This window comes from Vanellus vanellus (genome assembly GCF_965231255.1).
Source record: "Vanellus vanellus genome assembly, chromosome: 3".
NCBI classification, from domain to species: domain Eukaryota; kingdom Metazoa; phylum Chordata; class Aves; order Charadriiformes; family Charadriidae; genus Vanellus; species Vanellus vanellus.
Window position 1 is genome coordinate 60,876,442 of NC_138907.1, and position 21,968 is coordinate 60,898,409.

General features: G+C 37.8%; 1 protein-coding gene across 1 annotated transcript in view; it reads left to right on the forward strand.

Moving 5' to 3' along the window:
• Positions 1 to 21,968, forward strand: part of SNX9 (sorting nexin 9) — a 71,094-nt gene that overhangs the window by 39,728 nt on the left and 9,398 nt on the right. Inside the window, exons 5-15 of the mRNA XM_082480996.1 lie at positions 2,336 to 2,519; positions 3,288 to 3,441; positions 4,858 to 4,942; positions 5,795 to 5,920; positions 6,216 to 6,333; positions 8,913 to 9,043; positions 10,379 to 10,482; positions 13,077 to 13,180; positions 15,979 to 16,056; positions 20,073 to 20,149; positions 20,857 to 20,946. Of these exons, the coding sequence (XP_082337122.1) occupies positions 2,336 to 2,519; positions 3,288 to 3,441; positions 4,858 to 4,942; positions 5,795 to 5,920; positions 6,216 to 6,333; positions 8,913 to 9,043; positions 10,379 to 10,482; positions 13,077 to 13,180; positions 15,979 to 16,056; positions 20,073 to 20,149; positions 20,857 to 20,946 (1,251 nt within the window). The remainder of the gene's footprint in view (positions 1 to 2,335; positions 2,520 to 3,287; positions 3,442 to 4,857; positions 4,943 to 5,794; positions 5,921 to 6,215; positions 6,334 to 8,912; positions 9,044 to 10,378; positions 10,483 to 13,076; positions 13,181 to 15,978; positions 16,057 to 20,072; positions 20,150 to 20,856; positions 20,947 to 21,968) is intronic.

Sequence of the window (21,968 nt, forward strand, 5' to 3'; positions counted from 1 at the left end):
CACTGCAAAAGTAAAATTTTCTGATTTAAATAGTGCTTCCATAGAGGTACATAGAGATAAAGCATCTGAGAGCACAGTTTAAGTAATCCATTTCCCCTTGCTGTACAGCATTTAGTGTGTATCAGCAACTGTATACAAGTTTGATGATCACTATTGACACTCATTCTTCAGTAGTGTACTCAGTGTTAATATTTATGCCTTCCTCTTGTTTTGCAGAAAATTTTAAGGTTTCTTTGCCACCCACTCATGCACCAGATCTCACATGAACTACAGAGAAGAGGAAAACTTTACTCAGCCTTTTGGCAATCATCCCACTTTTGGGCTTTCATTTGCTAGTGATCAGCACAACATATATTGCAGAAGTGTATGCAAATGAATATTATGCAAACTATTCTTTTCTAGGTGCTCTAAGTTATGTTAGGTGCATGCATGCTTTCCCCTGTGGTTGTGCCCCAGTGTATGTGTTTTCCATTAGCAAAGATGATAAGCTCTGACTGATGGCATGTATGGTTTTTTTCTCTTTACGTAAACTCGTATCAGGTGAACATCATAGGAAGAGCAGGCTGGTACCTCTTAAGCTACCAGCAACTTCTTTGTAATTGCTGAGAGTAGTGCTATGTATGAACTATCCAAGAATTAGGTAGACCTCATTGATATCGCTCTCTTAGGGAGCAGTGTTCTTGCATCAGTTTCATCCTCAAAGCCAAATCCCCCAAACTATCAATATAGAAGCTGTCCACATAGTCTCTCTCATGCCATGAGTTCCTAGAGACCTACTGACTGTAGTTAGTCTTCTGAATGGTGATTTTCCCCCTAACTTGGGGGCTTGGTCTTAATTTCCAGATCCTGGGGATTCTGTACCTAAAGAAGAGGTGTTACATGATATCAATAATACAGGTCCAAAGCATTTTCAAGTCTTAAAGGTTTGATAGTGTCTGTGAAATCTGTCTATCAGACAACTTTATTTTAGGAAAATCTAAAGCAATAATTCTCATTCCTAAGTAGTATCTCAAAGCTGAAATAAGAGAAGGGAATTTTGGTGAACAAAAATGGAGTGTGGAGTAGCTGTACCTGTTTTTGTGTATTTGTGTAAGAAACATATTCCACATTTTTGAAGAGAACAATCTGTCTTTTAGTGGGAATTTTACTGAATTTTTGGTACTGGCAAATGTTCTATGATTCATATAAATGTTATAGTCTAATAGTGTTTAATTTATATTAGGCATACATTCTTTGATATGCTGCTTCATGATAAAAATAATGCACTGGCTTCTGTAGGTTTCGAGACTTTGTTTTACAAAACTATTTATCCCTCTGCTGAACAAGACAAGCTTTGTAGGCTTTGTTTGCTTTCCTTCCCCTTTTCTTCCTTCTTCCTCCTCCACTTTGGGTGTGTGGATTTTGATTTGTGTGGTGTTTTTTTTTTTTTTTCTTTTTTTTTTTCTTTCTGCTAGCTAGTCTCTGCACTGCATGTGTGGAGTAGACTGCACTTAATTAATCAATGCTTTTTCCAAGTGTAGTGTTAAAATAAAAGAGCTGAGCAGGATGCTAAGCTATTAATCCAATTTACTGACAGATGAACTTGACAAATTGATGTAGTAGTTAGAGACATGACTGCTCAACACACTCACTGAGGTTTCCACCTTCACAGCAGCATCAGCAGAAGGGTGCGCATGGATTACATTCACCAGAAGCTTATGCCAAGAGAGCAGGTCTACAGGGAAATGCCAGACTGTTCCCTGGCAGGTGTTTGTTTCCTGTCCTCATCTTCGACATGATTGAATTAAGATCTGACAGGGAAGCTGAGCAGGTTGCTGGCCCTAACTGTCACACCAATAGTGATGGTGTGGGTGGGCAATTTATGATTTGCTTTTAGTAAGGCCATTAATCAGAGTTTGATAAAATAAACATTTGGGAAAACCTAATCCTTTGCTTTTGAGTTCCTGTTTTAAATGTTCTAATTAGTCCATGGCTTTATGTAATTAGTTCACATGCACCATACTTACGGTGTTGGTATAAAATAATTATTATGGCTAAGAGTGCTTCCTAACACTGTTGGAACAAATAGTTTAATTTCCCTGAGATGTAACATTCTTATTGGTATGTATTGGTGTCACATTGGTGGAAAGCTGATCAGTTTTTTCCAGGTGCTTACTGCATTTAAGTGCTGTGTAGCTGGGAATGTAAGAATTGGCAGCTGCTCTGAAATTGAACAAATGCTGAATGCAAACTCACAGACTATCAGGAAGAAATCAAAGACTTCAAGACAAAAGTACACGGTCATTGCTCATTTCTTCAGCATTTTTTTCTTTACTTCTGTCTTCATACAATGTAGGCAAACAATGCCAGTGATCCTTGGTCCAGCTGGAATGTTGGGAAGTCTGGGAACTGGGATAATGGGAATGCTGTTGACAGCTGGACGACGAAACCTGAAAGTGCAGCTGGCCAGAGAAACAGTGCTTCAAATAACTGGGAGGCAGCAGCAGCATTTGGTCATCCACAGGCATATCAAGGACCAGGTGTGATAATAATGCTCTTATTTTTGAATGCATTAGAGTAGGTGGACAGTAGATGTAAGAATTGCTTAATCTTTCTTAACTATAGAATACGGCTTATTTAAAAAGCAAAACAAAGCCAGCTTCCTAGTAGCACATTGCCAAGTGGGTAAACTGGACACTAAAATAATAGGGTTTGAAATAAAATAAAATAAATTGGCTTCACCATAACAGTCACTTCAAACTTATATGGAAATCTGGCAAGCCAAAGTCTTCTGTATACATGATCTACTCTCAGGCATGTTGTTCAGCTTGCATAACTGGAACTTAAATACCCTTGAATTTGTGCCCTCAGGACTGTGAAGAGGTAGTCTCTTAAATACTGTAATTTTAGGAAGTGGCTAGCCTTTCAGAAGGTTTCTCTACTTGTTTGTAGTAAAGGCCTAAATTAAGAGGAGCACTCCTAACTGGGGAATGCTAATGTGGAAGCTATGGATATGGAACACTATTGAATTCATCTTAACACACCAGCATCTCTTCCTTCTTTTTTGTTTTCTTTATTTTTCTCCTCTCCCTCAATGGATTTCTAGTGTAGCGTTTTGCAGGTTGTATTTGGTGGGGATGGTGGTAATTGAGGAGGAATTGTAAAACAGAAGCCTGAACTAGCTTTTAGTGTACTTACCTTGTTGATTATGTGCCTATGAGTGCTGAGGTATCTGCTTCTGCTTTTAAAGAGAAATACTTAACTTTCTCCTTTCCTTACACCCCTGCCTGCCCCCTCCTGTACTTCAGCAGCTGCTGATGACGATGATTGGGATGATGACTGGGATGACCCAAAATCAACTTCGCCATCTTATCTTGGTTACAAGGAGACTGAGGCATCAGAAGCTGGGGGGGTCCAGCGTGGAAATTCTCGTGCAGCTGCTATGAAGTTACCACTTAACAAGTAATGGAAAATGCGGGGCAAATGTGTATATATTGAAGAGAATTGGAATTTGTCAAGATGTGTAAATGTGTGACTATTCAAACTTCTTGTAATATGCAATGTAAATATTACAGTTTGGGGTTAACAGTGGAGATGGATTTGTAGTGCAGCATTTTGCCTGTGTTATCAGAGAACACAGATCCTGAAGGAAAGCCTGAAAGTACATGGCAAAGCTGTATAACTTCTGGGAGTGTTACACAGGCAAATGAGTTTTGCAAGGTCTGAACTTCTGGACCTGCTGGTCTTTAGCTGTCTTTAACACTATGTGTGCTTAGTGAAAATGAAAGGTGATGGATGGCTTGTCCATACAGCAAGACTGATCAGACATGCTGCCCCAGGGTTTGTGAGCAATTTGAGTTGCTGGGACTGGGGAAAAACTTGTGCTTTTTTGTGTCTGTGCATCACCCATGTTGATTCTTGAGCCACAGAAAGCTTGATTTTTATTTTTTTTTTTTTTTTTTGATAAAAATCTTAAGATAGCATGAAGCTTTGTCAGGGTTATATTAGCATAATCTCATTTTACAAGTTAACATTTGTTTATTCTAAAACTGCTGTTACTCTGAGAAGCTACTGAGTGATAATCTGTGTGGTAGATAACTAAAATTAACAACTAGTCATGCAGAGACAGTTGATTTTGTTCATCAGCAGAGGCTTCGTCCAGTTTTGCAACTGTACCTTTGTATCATTGTGGCATCTACTTGTTGCAAACCCATTTAGTATAACCAGCATAAACATACCTTATTTAAGAGCATTATTTGTCCGTGAAGTAAGTCCTGCTTTACTTCTCATGTCTCTGCAAGCAGGCAGTAGGTTGACAGTACTTGGACAGATAAGTATCATCCTAATTAGGAAGAGAACCACCATTTGCTTTTTCTAAGGCTTTTTACACAGACTTTAAGGACGTTACAGTCATTTTTGTGTGGTTTTCTTTTTAATTGGTGGATAAATTATTTAACATAACTCATGTTTAGAGGCATCTCATAAATCTGCAGATCGTTGCTCTTTCAGATTATTGTATTCTCGTAATCTGAAATGGCAGAACAGTGTGTGATGAGTGTGTATCTTAAGGGAGGGTGGGCTGCAGGGCAGTGGCAGATGTTACTTTGTGTTCCCTGTTGTGCTCTGCAGCCCATCAGAGGGGATGTAAGTTAGCTACTTTGCCTTGGAAGAAGGGACCTGTATTACACAAATAAAAGCTCGAGGTCAGTAGCTAAAAACTTTCTGCTTTTTCAGGGCAAATTGTTGGTTGTTTAAGTAATCCACATAAATTCTTTTCTATACTTGAGAAACGCTAAGGTGTTTTTCCTATAGTGGCAGGTAATTCTGCATATGTCAAAGGAAGGAAAATACAGAATAAACTTATACTTTTTCTTCTAGATTTCCTGGATTTGCAAAACCTGGGATGGAACAGTATCTGTTGGCAAAGCAGCTAGCAAAACCCAAAGAGAAGATTCCCATAATTGTAAGTTGGGGATGTGTGTAGTTTTTGTGTGTGGGTGGTGTGGTTTGTTTTGGGGTTGGGGTTTTTTGCTTTGGGGTTTTTTTTGTGTTGTTGGTTGGGGTGTTTTTTTATTTCAATCCTCTCCACCCTTTCCTTTTTCCCTAAATGAACTTTTAGCCTCAGGGTTGCTATATGTATTTGGGTCGGAAGAAACTGATACTGAACATTATTAGAAATATTTCTAATTAGAAATAGAACTGTCATAATAAAACTGTGTACCATTTAAGTATTTTAAAGTTGTGGAGACTACATTTCAGAGTCATATCATTGAGGGATTTTTCAGGGTCAAGTTTTAACTCCTCCTTTCTTCTAAGTGTGCTGATTTATATATATTTTATACTCTTTTTCCTCATGCTGGGTCTGCATTACTTGTGATCATGAAAATAAGCCTTTTGGGGACTAGGAGGCAGAGCAAATGCATAAACTATCTAGATAACTAATAGGCAGTGTATCTAATACCTAGGAGCTACATTCATAAAGGTTTGCAATATTCAGTCATGATGGTCAGGTCATCTTCTGATCTAAAACCCAAACTCTTTTAGATATATGCTGTTCTAGTGAAATGTGGTTGAAGTAGCAATCCCTAGAATTCACTAGTCCTTTGGTATTTGGGAAAAATTGTAAAATACAGAATAACATAAACACAACTGTGATCAATCATCTCTGGCTGTGAGAAACCCCTCTATTTCCTGACTATCGAGCTCTTGCTGAAATCAACAGAGACTTTCAAGTGAATAGAGAAAGTATTTGTGTCCTTGTTTGCAGCTGGTACAACATGATATATTTAAAGAAAATGTTTGCAATTTCTTACAGATTGGTGATTATGGCCCAATGTGGGTTTATCCTACCTCTACGTTTGACTGTGTGGTGGCAGATCCCAAAAAAGGTTCCAAAATGTATGGTCTCAAGAGCTACATTGAATACCAACTGACCTGCACTGTAAGTGTATCTGAAACAGGATGTTCTCTCTCACAAATATGGGTCATTTGTACATATAAACAATACAGTTTGTGTGACTTGGTAACAGGGTTGTAAGGGTAAGTGGTAGTTGTCACGCTTTTTTCCCCAAAGAGTTACTTTGTTCTAGCATTTCAGGTTCTTCTGTAATTACAGATTCAAGGCTCTGAATCATAAGTTTTATTTACATTTCACGTATTTACTATTCTGGTCACATTTGTTTCATGTCCCTATCTGTAGATGCTTGTCAAATGTCAGAGTTTTGTTTCTCTTACAGAACACTAATCGGTCTGTCAACCACAGATACAAGCACTTTGACTGGTTGTATGAGCGTCTCTTGGTTAAATTTGGATTAGCCATTCCAATACCATCTCTTCCAGACAAGCAAGTAACAGGTAATTATTCCCAGTTGTGAATTCTTTTTTTACAAGGCTCAGTTATTTTATACTGTTTTTTTTTCCCCACGATTTTAAAGAAGGTATCAAAAAACCCCAACCTTTCACCATTCAAAATTTATGATGAGTTGTGATGGCCTATTGGTAATAAAATATCAGCACTAAGAGCATCATTTCAGAACTCAGGTTTACTTATCTAGTCCAGTGATTCAAAAAAAATAATAATTAAAACCTACCAACCAAAAAAAACCCAACCCTAGTTACCACAGAAGAGAATATTTATTGTTGGAGAGAAGAGATAACAACTTACGTTCCATATTTGCAGATTGTCTGGAGAAATGGTTTTCAAGGGGGGTGTTTGTGTGTGGGTGGGGTGGTAGTGTGTTTTTTTTCTTTTGCATTTGATTGTAAATGTGTTATGTTGTAAGAGCTTTGAAGCAAAGCTCCCAGAGGAAAGGGAGCACCCTCTGACGAACTGGTGGGTTTTTTGCTCACAAGCAAAAGGCTGCAGCTGTTTCTCCTGATGCTCAATTTCACGCTTGCTTTAGAAAACATCTTTCATTTCTATAGCATTCTGCTCCAGTTTGATGTCAGTTGAGCTTGGCCAAACTGTCTGTAGCTTATGGGAGTCTTTTGTTCTGCCTTCAAAAGAATTAGACACCTGTATAGGAAGAAAATGCATTACTCTTGCCTATTTACACTTGGTTGTCTTCTGGTAAGATTTTTATACAGCCTTTAAGACAACAAGCCAAAACCAAACATACAAAAGCCGGCATGTCGCCAACCATATGGCTGTGGGCATCACTGAAAATGCAGCAGCTCTGCTGGGTTTGAAGAAAGCTAAGCATTGATGCAGATGCTGGGATAAATGCCGAGGAAACTGAAAAGTGGGGAAGCGACTTCCTTCCCTCCCCTTAATCTCATGTTTAGAATTCACCAGTAGTTTTGCTTAAACATGTGCACATGGACTAAAAGGAAACCACAAGACTTCATGGGATCTCTAGATTTTCATGTAACTGTATTTTAAAAGACTGGAGAGTTTGTCATCACAGTCAAACCTTGCCTGTGGATTTCAGTCTTCTGGAATCTGGGAGAGAGCATAACTTGTTTCGTGCAAACAAACAAAAAAAGCTCCAACCACGCTGCTTTTTCTCTCTTTTTTGAAACACTATGGGAAACTCTGAAAAAATACTTATTTTTCATTGTGTTTAGGAAGCTTCTTTCTGAAGACTGTCTAGAAAAGTATTTCCGTGCATTAGTCTTGGAAAAGCAAGACTCTCTACAAATAGACTGACTTTGCTCAGGATCATGATTTGCTGGTGATGATATGCCTAATGACCAGCACATAACTTCCAAATGTTACTGTTCCTGTTGCCTTGCATTCCTTATGCTGGCAGGAATGCTGCAAAGATTTCGGTATAGATGAAGGGTGGAACAAGGTATTACTGCAGGTTATATAATGTCTTTTCTGTAGTAGCTGATTTTGGTTTTTTTCCCTAGCTAATTTGCAGGAAATATACCCATATCCAGACTTCATTTTTCGCTAGTTGTGTTCTTTACCTGCTAGTCTTGCTAGTTTCCATATTAGCAATTAAAAAAAAATCCACCAAAAAAACCCACCTCAATTTTGTGAAGCTGCTGCCGTAGTAACTATACAGTAGAATTATATTGAAAGAGTACATGTGTTCAAGGCTTGTCATCTATGCTGCTATGGAAATTAGGAGAGTTGGGTGCTGGAGGAATCTCTCATTCCTTCCGTATACATCCTATTCACTGTATGCTTTAGAGACACGGCATCATGGTTTGTTTTTTTTTTTATTGGAAAAGATTCTTTCAAGAAGACACAGTTTCTGCTAAAACTAAAAGGTTCTTATAAATACACAGTGATGATGCACTACTGGTTTAAAAAAAAAAAATGGTTACTTATTTAAATAGTTTGTGTTAAAATCTCTTAACTACCAAAAAAACAGTTAGTCTTACATGTATGTATTCTATCCACTTTTATACATACAATTTTTTGAGGTTTTTTTCCAACACATTCACTTACCTATATAGAAATATGTTTATGGGTGGTATTGCTTTTCTAAATCTGCTGTTCATATCTGAACAATCCAATTTCAAATGCTTTCTTAGCTAGGACATGACACCCTGGAAAGTAAGTAGTTCCTTTTCTGCCCAACATTTTTGAGCTTTACATTGGCCAAGGATTTACTAGACTGTATAAGAAAAATGTCTGTGTTCCAAGCCTGTGCCTAGCTTCTCTCTTAGGTCACCTGAATACCTAATTTTTCCATGCAAAATTTCATTATTTTTTTTTATTTATTTGAATTGCAGGTGGGTATAATGGATTTTTAGTATTTCACGACTATCTGTAAAAGGATCAGTAACCAATATACTGTAATTAAGGTTCTTCTGATATGTCAGCATAATGTTTCCATTTCCTCCTTGTAAATTCTGAGTCATTAAATGGTTAATAACTCACCAGATGAATTGCAGATTATTTTAATTAAAAAAAAAAAAAGAAAAAAGCTGAGGGTACTAAAGTAGAAATGTAACAATTGCTGTTCAATGTATAACAGGGCGCTTTGAAGAAGAATTTATCAAAATGCGTATGGAGAGACTGCAAGCTTGGATGACGAGGATGTGTCGCCATCCTGTTGTCTCAGAAAGCGAAGTTTTCCAGCAATTTCTCAATTTCCGAGATGAAAAGGTAGGAAATAAAATTCACGCACAGACTGAGATGGAGAAATTGCTCCCCAGCACCATCCTTCTTCGAACTAAGAGTTCAGCTTTGTAGCCTTCTCGTTTGTCTGCCTCCCTGGGGGCAGTAGTGATGAGCTGAAAACTGCTGGGTTTACTAAGAAACTTAGCTGATTAATCAAAATGAGGCATGAAGTTGCTTGTATGAAATGCTATATGCCATTCCAACAGAGGTGTGCTCTTTAAAGCGGCTTTGTTGCCGGTCTTTTAAGGACAGTTTGTTCTCCAGCAGAATGGGAACACATATAACACATAAAAAACACATAAAATAACACATAAAAAAAAACAAACCCCAAAACAAACCAAACCAAAAAACAACATAATTTTCCATTGGAATGGGTTGTAATAGGATTATGCTGCAGTCTTGCCTGATGTAACTAGCCCTTTTTTATTCCCATCCCCCCCCAAGCATTTTCTTACGCTTTTTCAGAGGTTTTAATATCTTCACGTTCAGTAAATAATGGTTTCTTCATGACTGAGCTCTAGCTCTAATTTGGGTATCTACCGATGAGGAAATAAACAGGAAAACTCTGCTGCTTTCTCCTCAAAATAGTCGTACTTCTAAATACAATACACATAGATTTTGCTGAAAAAGTAAACAATCCTTGAAGGTTTTTAAGACCAGACTGGGTAAAGCCCTGAGTAACTAAGGTCACAGCTGACCCTTTTTGAGTAGGAGGTTGGACTACAAACCTCCTGAGCTCACTTCCAACCAGAATTATTCCGTGATCCTGTAAGTAGAGACTTAATAACACAGTAACTAGCAGTCCCACTGAAGTGATACTTGGATGGCCAGTGGAGAGTTGTATTATTGTGCTAGCTGGTCAGCTGTTCTTAGTATCTAACTTATGGACTGGTAGAAACAGAACAGATGTTGCAATACATGTAGAATTTTTAACCTTTTTCCCACTAAGAACTTAGTATGGCAAATGCGTAATAGTCTCATGATCTTCTTGAGTAGCGTCTGGTATCAGCACTATCATGTGTGCAGAAACAGCTGAATATAATTGCTTCTATACTGTATTTGTTTCAGTAATATATGAGAAGGGTCTGTTTACTCCAGAATCTAGAAAACAAAGTGCACGAGGAGGAGGGGGAAAGCTTTAAGAAACCTTGGCCCCACTGAAATGGTCATTTAAAAGGTTTTAATTTATGGGTAGTCTATTGGTTAACTGTTCTCCTAAGCGATTCATTCACTGCCTAAGTACATGCCCTTAAAGATGCAGGAACAGTGGTGGTCAAACTTTGTCTTTTTTTTTTTTTTTCTTCTTTTTTTTCCCTTAAGGAGTGGAAAACTGGAAAGCGGAAGGCAGAAAAAGATGAAACTGTGGGAGTCCTGATCTTTTCTACAATGGAACCAGAAGCTCCTGACTTGGACATGGTAGAAATGTAAGATGGTTTCTTTTTGCATGGACATTATGCATCTGGATATACAACAGATACTGAGCTAGTACAAAACTAGAATATTAAGTGTGCACATATATTCATGGATTTGAAGAAGTATTCATCAAGGCAAAGCTGAAAAATTGTTTGAATATGAAGTTTTCATATCAACCCCCCAAAACTTGGTGGAACTCCATGTGACGCCTCTTTGACTTTAGTGGCTGAATACTGATCCTAAAAAGATTTATGCAAAATTAGTTGACAAGATAGAGTACTGGCAGATCCTATGGAGTTATGTTTTATATTGCTATGGAAGTATATTTTAATCTTTAATCCTTCAATTGTGAACAGTTCCAAAGTGTGCTAGACTTCACAATAGCTTAGGTAACTGTCAGTGGACCATCAAGGAAAACAGTGTTTCTGTAAAATATTTGTATGTAATGCACATACAGTATGATTCTAATATCTGGAATCCATGGAAAGCTATTAAAAAGTAAAAGTGACTTAAATGATCAAATTTCATTTTAAATGGGTTACTACGTTTTGGGCATATCCTTCTGGAAGTGCAAATAGATATATTTATTTTATATATGTATATGTTGTATATACATATACTTTTTTACGTATAGTTGTCTTGGTGGTAGACCTTTGGACTTCATAGTGAAAGACTGGATTTACTCTGCAGCCTTTATTTCACTCCTTTGGGCTTAGTAATTTCTCTTGGAAGACTTGTAGTATGTATGACATGCTTTGCTTGCTGTTGTAGAACATAGAAACTTGAATAATGTTTTGTGTCTGAAACTGGATAAGCTAGAAGTGTTTATGGTAGCAAAGCAGTAGTGTTCCTACACCTGGAAATATCCCAGCATAGGCTTTATCCAAGTGATACAGTGCATATTAAGATGCATATATAACAGTTGTGTGGTGGCAGTTCTGTACTAGTAAAAAAGATGGACATTTTTAGGTCACTTCCACTTTGAACATGAGGATTTCAAACTTGACTACTTTTCTTAAGTGATGTGTTTTATATAAATCCCAGTGGTATAAAAGCTGAAGGGGTGAACCAGAGGGAGGATTTTTTTACATAGCACAGACTCTCTGCTCCCTATGTACAGAACTCTGGCAAGGAATGACCAGCAGTTTGTCCTCAAACAGGGTGAAGGCAGGCAAGCAGCCTGTGGGGAGCACTCCCCAGAGGGTATTGGCTCCTGGGCCGGGGCTGGCAGCCTGGGGTGGTTCTGGGGACCTATCTCTGAGCATTGCATGTGTGGCTGCAACACCTCAGGCATCCACACCATGTTCCAGTGCCTGGGAATGCGTCAGGATGCTGTTAAAATTGTGTATGAACATAGTCTTGAAAGCCATTACTCCTGTAAGTGGACAAACCAGCTTGTTCAGTAGTTCTTAAGTTCTTGTGAAAAGCCGACGTTTACTGAAACAGTTTTGCTGGTACTTTGGCAGTCCTGTGTCATCCTGGTTTTGATCAAAGGATGGTAACCCTGTGCTTGTTCATGAACTCTTTCTGTGATCATGATACCATGAAGTATGAACTACAGAAAATCAAAAGGATGGTTTGCTACTGGGAAAACTGGAGTAAAACAAGGGCCTCTTGGAAAGCCTAGGTTCTGTTTCTGTGCAAGTAACTCTTCGGATTGGGTTTCCAGCTGAGGGAGGTGCCAGTGGGGAGGTGGGAGCTTCTAGGTGGCTGGGCCATAGCTGGAGCTGCTGCCCTAGCTCTGGGAAGTCGCATATGTTGCCATGCTGTGACAGCTTTCTCATACAGGCTTTGGCTGAGAGCATTTGTAAGATCTGATGCAATTTGCATAATTCTCATTGAAAATTAGAAAATATACGTCTAGTTTTCTTTTGTAGAGTTCACAGAGCATTGCTGTGTATGCAATGTTATGTTAATGGAAGGCTTTGATAGCTGCATGAAAACACGATTAAAGAGGGGTAAAAAGGCACATACTAATTCAGAATTCTCTTTTGAGCATCACTGATTTTTTTTTTCCTTTCTAACACAACTGAATGCAATGATATTATCAATATAATATAAAGTTATGCATATGTATTTCCCTAGAAGAACTGCTATATTAATTTTTATCCACCTGGTTTAAACTTCTATTAAAATATCTGAAACAATTATTTTCTTTCTATTTGTTCATTGTTGTATGAATTTTGCTACTTCTGTTGCTCTAACATCTGATTTCCTGTCAATGTGGAGTCCTATTTTTGTTAAGCGCTCTAGGGATGCATTTTCCTCAAATCAGGTTTTGCTGTTCTATTACTGTTTGATCTCATTGGGGAAGATATTTAACTAGTAGCCTTTTATTTTGAAGGTAACTAACTATAGTAAGAATGATAGCCTACTACCACGTGCTTAACAGAGGGGGAAAAATAGAATGAAAAATGCCTGTATCTAAAGAGAGAAATTCAGGGAAATGGCAGAGACTTCAAGGAATCAACTTATTCTCTGACTTTTTTTTTTTTTTTTTTTTAAGACCTAGTTGACACTACTAAATGTTTCTGTATTGCATTTAAAGTTAATGTAATGCATCTCTTAAACTGCTTTTTGGTTTGGCTTTTTCCAAATGCCACAGAGAACAGAAGTGTGATGCAGTGGGTAGGTTCACCAAAGCAATGGATGATGGAGTTAAAGAGCTGCTGACAGTGGGACAAGAGCACTGGAAGAGGTGTACAGGGCGTAAGTGTCCTTTCTGAACTCAGCAGTAATTTCTGTGTTGCTTTTCTCTGGTTGTTTTTTGGGGGGTTGGGTTTTGTTTTTGTCATTTGTTTTTGTTGTTTATAATCCAAGGCACATCTTAAAACTAAATTAAATCCTAAATTTTCATGAGGATTGTATGTCATTCAGGCTGCTTTCAGTGTCTTAGAGTATAAATTGTGCAAGTTTTGTTCGTGGGGTAGTTTTTTGTGTTTTATTTTCTTTCTTTCATAAGAAATATCTGGTCCCTGCCTATAGGTTTAAAAAACATTAAAAGTTAAATACTTCTAGTAATCCAGCTAAATCCCTTGTTGGACCTGTTCTCATATTTGTCATTTATCTACATTTTAGTGACATGGGCAAAGTAGACCTGTCTTATTTGATGAAATTGTAAATGATTGCATTTTATTAACCCCTTATTTATTTAGGATTCTTGCATGCCAGGAGGAGTGATTTAAAGATGAAATGAGCTTATAAAAAGAAAAAAAAAAAGAAAAAAAAAAAAAAAACAAACCAAAACCAGCTTGATTCTAACTTAATCTTTAGCCCAATTCTTTTTCTCCTATCTTGTCTCTTCCTTCCCACAGATATTTAGGGTTGCAGAACTTCATACCAAGTCCCTATGACTCTGCCTGGGCTCTAATTTCCTAGTCCACAGCAGTGTTCAGTGTTTGTGGCCACCACAAGGCAGCTAATGAAATGAAGCAGGTACTACAGCTGAGGATCACAATAAGAAACACTTCAGGGCAGGCTGTAGTGTCTGGCGACCAAAGACCTAACACATAAGCCTCCTCAAATCTCCTCCATTTTTTCCCTTCCTTTCCCCCTCTCCCCCCTATTTTTAACTCCCACAAAAAAATGTCGTCCCCAGACATGGGAGTAAGTACATCTCCTGAGTTATCTCTTTGCTGCTTTCTAATCTAACACTGCAGTTGAATATCTGGGGCTGACCAGAGGGAATGGGAAGTATAGAAGCCCAGTCTCTTCTGGTAGTGACTACATTAGACCTTAGTATCTGTAGGATGTGAACTTTAAATTACTTATGTTTCTCCACTTGGAATAAGAGTGTTTCCTTCTACACGTCACTGGCCCTCCTGCTGGTCAAAAATAGTCTAACACAGGACACAGCTCTAACATTGTACAGATGTCACTTCACTAGGAAATGATACCAAAGGGGATGCAGAGGGCAGGGGAAGGAGTAAGGTCCCTCAGATGAGACAAGAAAAATAGCATTGCTTGGCAATTACAGAAGCAATGATCAAACCCACCATAGTTAAGAGCTGATTGTGACTTCTGCATACAGCAAAAATTCAGTATTTTGTTCACTGCTAAAATTGCCCTAAACTTATGACACTAGTGCTTGAGGTATGAAATGACTCTTCTAATACTTACAGCTATTAAGTAGTTAGCATAAATGCAGTAAGTCAGATGTGATTGTGTTGAAAATTTTTACTTTTAACTTTGTAGACATTCATACTGACTAGAAAAAGGAAATTGGTAAATCAGGACATGCAAAACTGAAGATTTTCAGTAGTCTCTTAGGTTTTAAGTTCCCTGTCAGCTCCAGTCCCAGCTCCTAGTCAGAATTATTTTTGGCACTTCCTGGGCAATAGTTAAGTGCATTCCATTCTATGATATTTAAAATGACTGACAGTGGAAACTTCTTAAATGCAAGTGAAAAGAAACCAAACATTCTTCACTGAAGTTTTCACTGAGGATTCAGTGAAACAAGTTAATGGCTGATAACCAAACTCTAGTATTCCTGAGTGGTACCTGTTGTATAAGAAATACCAGTTGTCATAAATTATCTAACTTCTGGGCAAGAACTTGATCAAAGATAATAAATTGAATTACGCCGTTTGGAGGGCTCGATTTTTGGTTTCTGTGTTACTCTTTTTTTACCACACAGAAGGGTTCCTCTTTGAAAATCAGATTGTGTGGGATGCTAGAGCAACTAAAAAACTTATATTTACTTGGACAGTGTACCCTCTGAATACAAATGTTTGACAACAAAAAGCACATCTACTTGGTTTTTTTTCTGCTAGCATAAGTAGCTTGTAAAAAATTGCTTTCACTTTTCAGATTGCTTTTTAGGCCTCTGGGGTGGTGGTATTCAGAGTGTTAATCAGGAATGCACTCATAAATCACAGCTTATTGACTTCATTGTGAAGAAGCAATTTATGCATAGGTTTTCAATAAATAGATTATAAAACCCCAATTTTATTATTCCAATACTTGCATCAATTTTTATCCCTAGATAATCTTGGTTTCTGGTGCCTTTGAATATAAAATCCGTGATTTGAGGAGAGTTTAGGTATTATAGGTCTGTATAATAATCCTCTCTCTTAAAATATTGATGAGATCTATTCTCCATATCACTGCAGCACTTCTGCCCCCACCCCAACCCCCAGGAGGACAAAATCTGCTCGGTGGGGGTGGGGGGAATCTCACTGTATACATAGGAGGACTTAACTAGGAGTGCAGGGAGATTTATTTTTTCTTTTTTTTTTTTTTTTTATAGCAGTCACACACTGTTTCCCCAACTGTTTGTGGCTTTCAAAAATCCAGATTGCAATTGCTTTAGCCAGTTTTGGAACATCTGTAGCAGGGGAGGGGGTAAGAATGTGATTATAAATGCTTCACTAAGGAAATGTAAAACCTAGTTGGTTTTGACACCTGCTTCTATCAAGTTTTGGAAATGCTGCAGATTTAGTCTCACTTGCCCTTGTGGGTTTTTGCTTCTGTTTCCCCTCTTTTCTGCATCCTTTTCCACCTTTCAGCACTACCCAAGGAATACCAGAAGATAGGAAAAGCATTGCAGAGCCTGGCATTGGTCTTCAGCACTAGTGGATACCAAGGTACTTCTATAGCTTCGTTTGTACTTTAATTAACAAAAGATATTTTAATTACATCATGCTACATTTTTTGCCAAAGGTCTTCATGCTTTCCTCTGTGAACTTTAGATGTCAAACGTGATTCTGGAAAAACTATTAAAAAATTGTTTCCCTGTGTGTATTATGGGGGGTTTATATTTTAGTCTGCAATCTTGTTTTCTCTCACTGTATAAACCTGTGGTGGGTTGGGGGTGGTAGAGGAGTTTAGCTTGATCTCATTGGTCGCTGACCCGACTGACAAAACATGCTGTAGCATTTTGTTGTGATATCAAAAGAAAGGGGAGAAGATGCAGCCTTGAAAATATCTGTCACAGAATTGTTGTGTGACTTACTTCATGAAACAACAACTCCATATGGGGATGGAAAACTTATTACAAGATTTTAGTATACCATTATGTTGGCTACTGTAGCCTTTTCTTGTCCTTCACTTTTCTTTCTCCTTCAGGAGCCCTAAAATAGAGCCTGTCATGTTTGGTATGAGAGTTGTGGGAGGGAAAAGGAGGGCATCAATTGCTCAAAGTTCTCTTAAAATGTAGTCTTTAGGCCAAACTTAATCCTGCTTTGATATATTAAGTTCTGCTGATGTTTTCCAGGTAACTGGAAAATATCTCCTCGTATCCCAGAGGGAGCTAATGGAGTCCACTTTCTCTGGGATTCTCTTGTCAAATGTACTTTTTTTTTTTTTCTTTTTAGACTTAATAGCAAAATTGCTCTGTTCTAAAACCTTAAACATTATAGCACAGAGGCTTTCTGAAATCTTTCCATCTTAGTACATTTAGTTGACCAGTACTTACTCTGACTACTCATGTATCCCTTGCTTTGTACTCTTAAAGCTCTTTGCCCCATAAACCATGTACTAAAATGCAAACGCTTCTGAAACTCGGGTTCTCTGTTGCTGGAAGCGTTGGAAATAGGCATAGTCCTTGTAGTTTGTTCTTATCTTTGTCCTGTACTTCAACAGAATGCTTAGTTAAAATTGAAGCGTAGCATATTACCTAAAATGTTACTTTTGGATGTGAGAACTAAGTAGGGGATTTGCATAGTCATGTACTCTTAGCATGGATTAGAAAACTGTAAATCATAGGATCGTAGAATCGCTGAGGTTGGAAGGGACCTTTAAGATCATCAAGTCCAACCATTAACCTACCCTGACAAAACCACTTCTAAGCCATATCCCCAGGTACCACGTCTACCTTTTTTTTTTTTTTTTTTTTTTTAAACACCTCCAGGGATGGCGAATCCACCACCTCCCTGGGCAGCCTATTCCAATGTTTAATAACCCTTTCAGTGAAAAATTTTTTCCTAATATCAAATCTAAACCTCGTCTAACATAACTTGAACCCATTTCTAGCAAGATACAATCTGTAGCAAAAATTCTTGAGAAAGGACTGAAAATTGCTTGACCTATAACACACATTTTTTTGCCAGGGTAAAGGGAAAAAACAATATGGCTTAAAACTAGGATGCAAAACTGCAGATCAACCTTACGAAGGAAAGCTTCAATTTGATTTCCAGCATCTTTGAATGGTATGGAAAAATAGATCCCATGATGCTTGGGAACAAGGCAAGGATGTTTCTCTTTGCTGTTTGCCCAGTTGTACCTGATTGCACCCTAGTATCTTGCTGAGGAAAATGCCCTTCCCACTGATGCATTTGTCCTGGTTCTGTATATTTTGCTCTTTTTAATAACTGGTATACAGTATTTTTTCAGAATTAATAATATATGGGATTCTTTGCTTTTTAATTTTGAGTTCCCAGGAAGAGAGAATAAGTGCTGTGCATACGTTGCTTTAAATGTCTTCATCACTGCTGCCCACCAACTGAGCATGGCGTGACACTGCTGATAATGTGTATTAGGACTTGGAGGGTGCAGCCGATGAGAGGTGAAAGGTGAAATCTGACTCTTTAAGGCTGCCCTGGCACTACCTGAAAAAGAGATTGTAGAGGAAAAGGATGCAGTGTGAGGAGCTGCAGATATTCTTCTACCACTTGTGTGTCTGCCTATTGTCAGGATCCACTGTCTGGAACAACTTTTAAATATAGTATCCCTTAGCCCTACTTCTGGAGGAGTGAATGCCTCTGCTAGTAGTAGAAACTCTTAATGCACCCTATGTCTTCTACAAGCTGGCTTTCTGCCTTGCTGCCCCCAAATGAAAAAGGATCGCTGTTGGGAGGGTTTGTCTAGATTCTTTGAAGCTCCAGTCTGTGAAGGTCTTCTGAGTGAGTTCTGCACAGAAAGGAAAGGAAGCATTTTCCCTTTTTGCTCAAATATACATACTCTTCCTTTACTTTTTGGTCAGATAGGAACAGTTGCATTAGGAAATGAACAGCAACATCTAGACCAACCTGGCTTCTGACTCTAATTAAAGCCACACCATGTTTTGTTCCAAAATCTAGGACTCAGTTGCCTAAGCAGCAGTTACTTCAAGATTACTCAAGGTTACTTCTGAGCAGACATGGTGAATTCTGAAATAATGAAATTATTTAAGTCTACCTGAAATGATGAAATTGATCTCCCTGACATTTTTTTGTTTTAAAACAATGTGAAGATACCTTCTGAATTATGTACCCCTTAGATCTCACAATGGGGTTTCATGTTATTTTTATTTTATCCAGACCGGCTCAAATAGGAGAAAAACAACTATTCCTTTAGCAGTGTTTGTGTCACTGAACTTACTAGTTCTCAGGATCGGTAGCTTCCCCTCAAAGCACTTGGCTTCATGAAACCAGTCTAATGGAAAGTAAGAATTGATTGGTAGAACTGAAGCAACATCGAGTCATTAGCTTGTTTCCTCTAGGACATGCTATGAAATGAAGGAATCCTATCTAATAAATATCTAACACAGATTAGTCCATATGTTGTAGTAAAATAAGGTGCTTCAATGTTCAAATTAATCATTAATGAAATCACTGTTTAGTAATTTTCAGTTAAGTCACTGATTAATATCTATAGAATAAAAACAAAACGTTTGTGAAAGACTAACTGCAACCTAATAACAAGATGTGTCTGAAAGGATGAGAAAAATCTTTTCTTCTTAAACTAATATTCGATATCTGCAAATTCTACCTTCCCCTTTCTCTATCTCAATTTGCTTTTCGTATTGTTGACTACATGCTTTGGACAAGCTAACAAGGATGGAAAAAAATCTGTGGTGTTTTGGGAAGGTGAACTGGGATGAAAAACCCAAGAATGTAAGGCTTGTTTCCATCTTTGTCCCACATAGCCGTGTCCTGCTAGTAATTCAGTGTTATGAGCGCTTGTGGTGTTGTCTAGCTTAGGATTTGTGGTGATGTCTGTATTTTTAAGTGTAGTTTTGGGGGCCCTTTGATCTATTTCACGTGATGATGAAAGTTAGAAACTCACTCTCAAAAGCCGAGATTGTTACAGAGATTGAAAATATTGTCCCAGAGTTCCCTAAAGGGTCAGAAATCTTGTTGGCAAGGAAACACGTTAGTTGGGCCTCCTTTCACTTCTCTGACCTTCTAACAATCATGGTCCAGGACTGTTGGAGAGCTTAGGGCGAGCATCACTGCTCCATAGGGCATCGTGGAGAATTTACTGCTTATCAGGTATAAAAATCATTTGTTAAAAATCAGAAGAGCAGTTGTCTCTTCAGCTTTGTTAGTCTATCTTCTGGTGTCACCCTTCTCATTCTCCCTTCCTTCCCATTCCAGTAGGCTTCCTGTTGCCCCATGGGGGGGGCAATACCTGTATATTTAAACTACATATATAATAATGAAATGTGGAAGTGAATAGTACTAGTACTGTGGTAGTACAGTGTTTATGTGGTCCCTTTTAGCATTCATTCTCTACAAGATCTTCAGAGTTTTTGTTCTTTAATAGTATAAAACCTAATATTTTTCTAATTTCTTTATTACTGCTGGTTATAAAATGATAAGTAGGCATTTATTATTGTAAAATAAGCTGGTTTATACTGTATTTGACTTACTGTAATTTGAACACGGATGTTTACTTTTAGGAGAATCTGATCTCAATGGAGCAATAACAGAGGCAGGAAAAACCTATGAAGAAATTGCCAGTCTTGTAGCAGAACAGGTAGGAATATTATGAATGCATTGACATAGTGTATGCAAACATATCACCTATATGGATCGCTTCTGACTTCTGAGATTTAATGAAGGATAGGGTATCTACCTTCCCCCTGCATTCCCAAAATCTCTGCAGGATCCAGATCTTGCTGCATTTCGTTGTCTTGACATGCAGTTTCCTGCTTCAGTAAAAATCTAGCTTAAATAAATCCTGATTGGTGTCAGCATTCAAGTCATAAATTGATACTTAGTGTATTAAGCTTAAAGTCTCCAAAATGCAGATCCTCTTGGTCTTGAGGTTGAGTCTGGAAGTTCTTAAAACAGCTTTCCAAGTCAGCAACTAAGGAGATGCACGTGTGCTTGTACACATCTGTATATGTAATGAGATTGTGGATTAATAGTGCTATTGCTAGGACTGGTAATGCCTCTTCATTGAAAATTTGAGGCAAAACCCCTCACTTCATAAGCTACTGCTGAGTAAAACAAAGAACAGAAGCATCTGCTCACTGGTGCTCAGTGCCTTACTCCAAAGAGCTTGTAAAGACCTTTAAATATGAAAAACTTGCAACAAACAATTAAGATTTTGATTTAGGTTTTTTTTCCTGTTCTTTTCTTCTCTTTTTTTCCCTCACCCCTTTTTGGCATCATAGTTTATTTTCTGTGATGTTAATATGCCACAGATACTCTTACTAATGCTTACATTCTGTTTATTAGCCGAAGAAAGACCTTCACTTTTTGATGGAAACAAATCATGAATATAAGGGATTTCTTGGTTGCTTCCCTGACATCATAGGAGCTCATAAGGTATGTGGGGGGCCTTTCCTTTTAAGGGTTGGGGCAGTAGGAAGATCTACAGCAACAAGTGGTGGTATGGTACACTGCATTCGTGCAGCAGCCTGGCCCTCGTTTCCAGAAACACTGAAAGTTTCTGTAAAACTGGCATGTTGTTTTTTAAAATAAAAAAATACTTAGAGGGGAGAGAAGCCATAACTTGTCTTGAGATTTGAGAATATCATGACTTTCTGCTATAGTAGAGCAGTAGAGACTTCATGATTGTCTTAAGGTTAACTTCATGTCCCAATGTAGTGAATAGCAGTAATGTAAATTTGTCGTATTTGAGTCTTGCATGGTAGCTGATACTAAACCACACCAGTATTGTAGGAAAAATTGTGTACGCTTACATGGCTAGCTTCCTGATGTGTGATAAATAATCATGCGCTGCCTTGAAGTTTCTTTAATATTAAAAAATAGAGAATAGGGCTAACTGGGGGGGGGGTGGGGACATCACCAGCAACAAAAACCTGCTTTTTTTTTTCTCCATAATATGACAGCCATCAAATAATAAAACAATAAATTTAGCCATTGTGTTTAGTTTTGGATATTCTTTTTTTTTTTTTCTTAGTTTTCCTTATGCTCATGTGCCTACTGTAACATATTTCAGGAAACTAAAAATTAAGTATTAAATAAATACACAAGTATTTATTTTTTTTTACCACTTGAAGTGTTAAATGTAAAAACCAAGAACATACTTCTGAGAGCAGCAAAGATAAAAGCATATGAGATTTGTGTATTCTTTCATCAGGACATTTACGGTCCTTCATCCCATGTAATTCTTGGGGGGAAAAATACCATAAAAGGAGAAGAAATGTTTTTAAAATTTGAAACATAAGCCTACTGCCAAGAGATGTGTAAATAGATTCTCTTGAATGTTGTTTGGCACAAATACATTGTGAAGGGAGAGGCATTTCTTTTTATGCTTGTTGTTTATGTGACACAAGGATTTTCCTGAATCGAAAGTTATAAACTGCAATGAGTTTTAGTCTCTT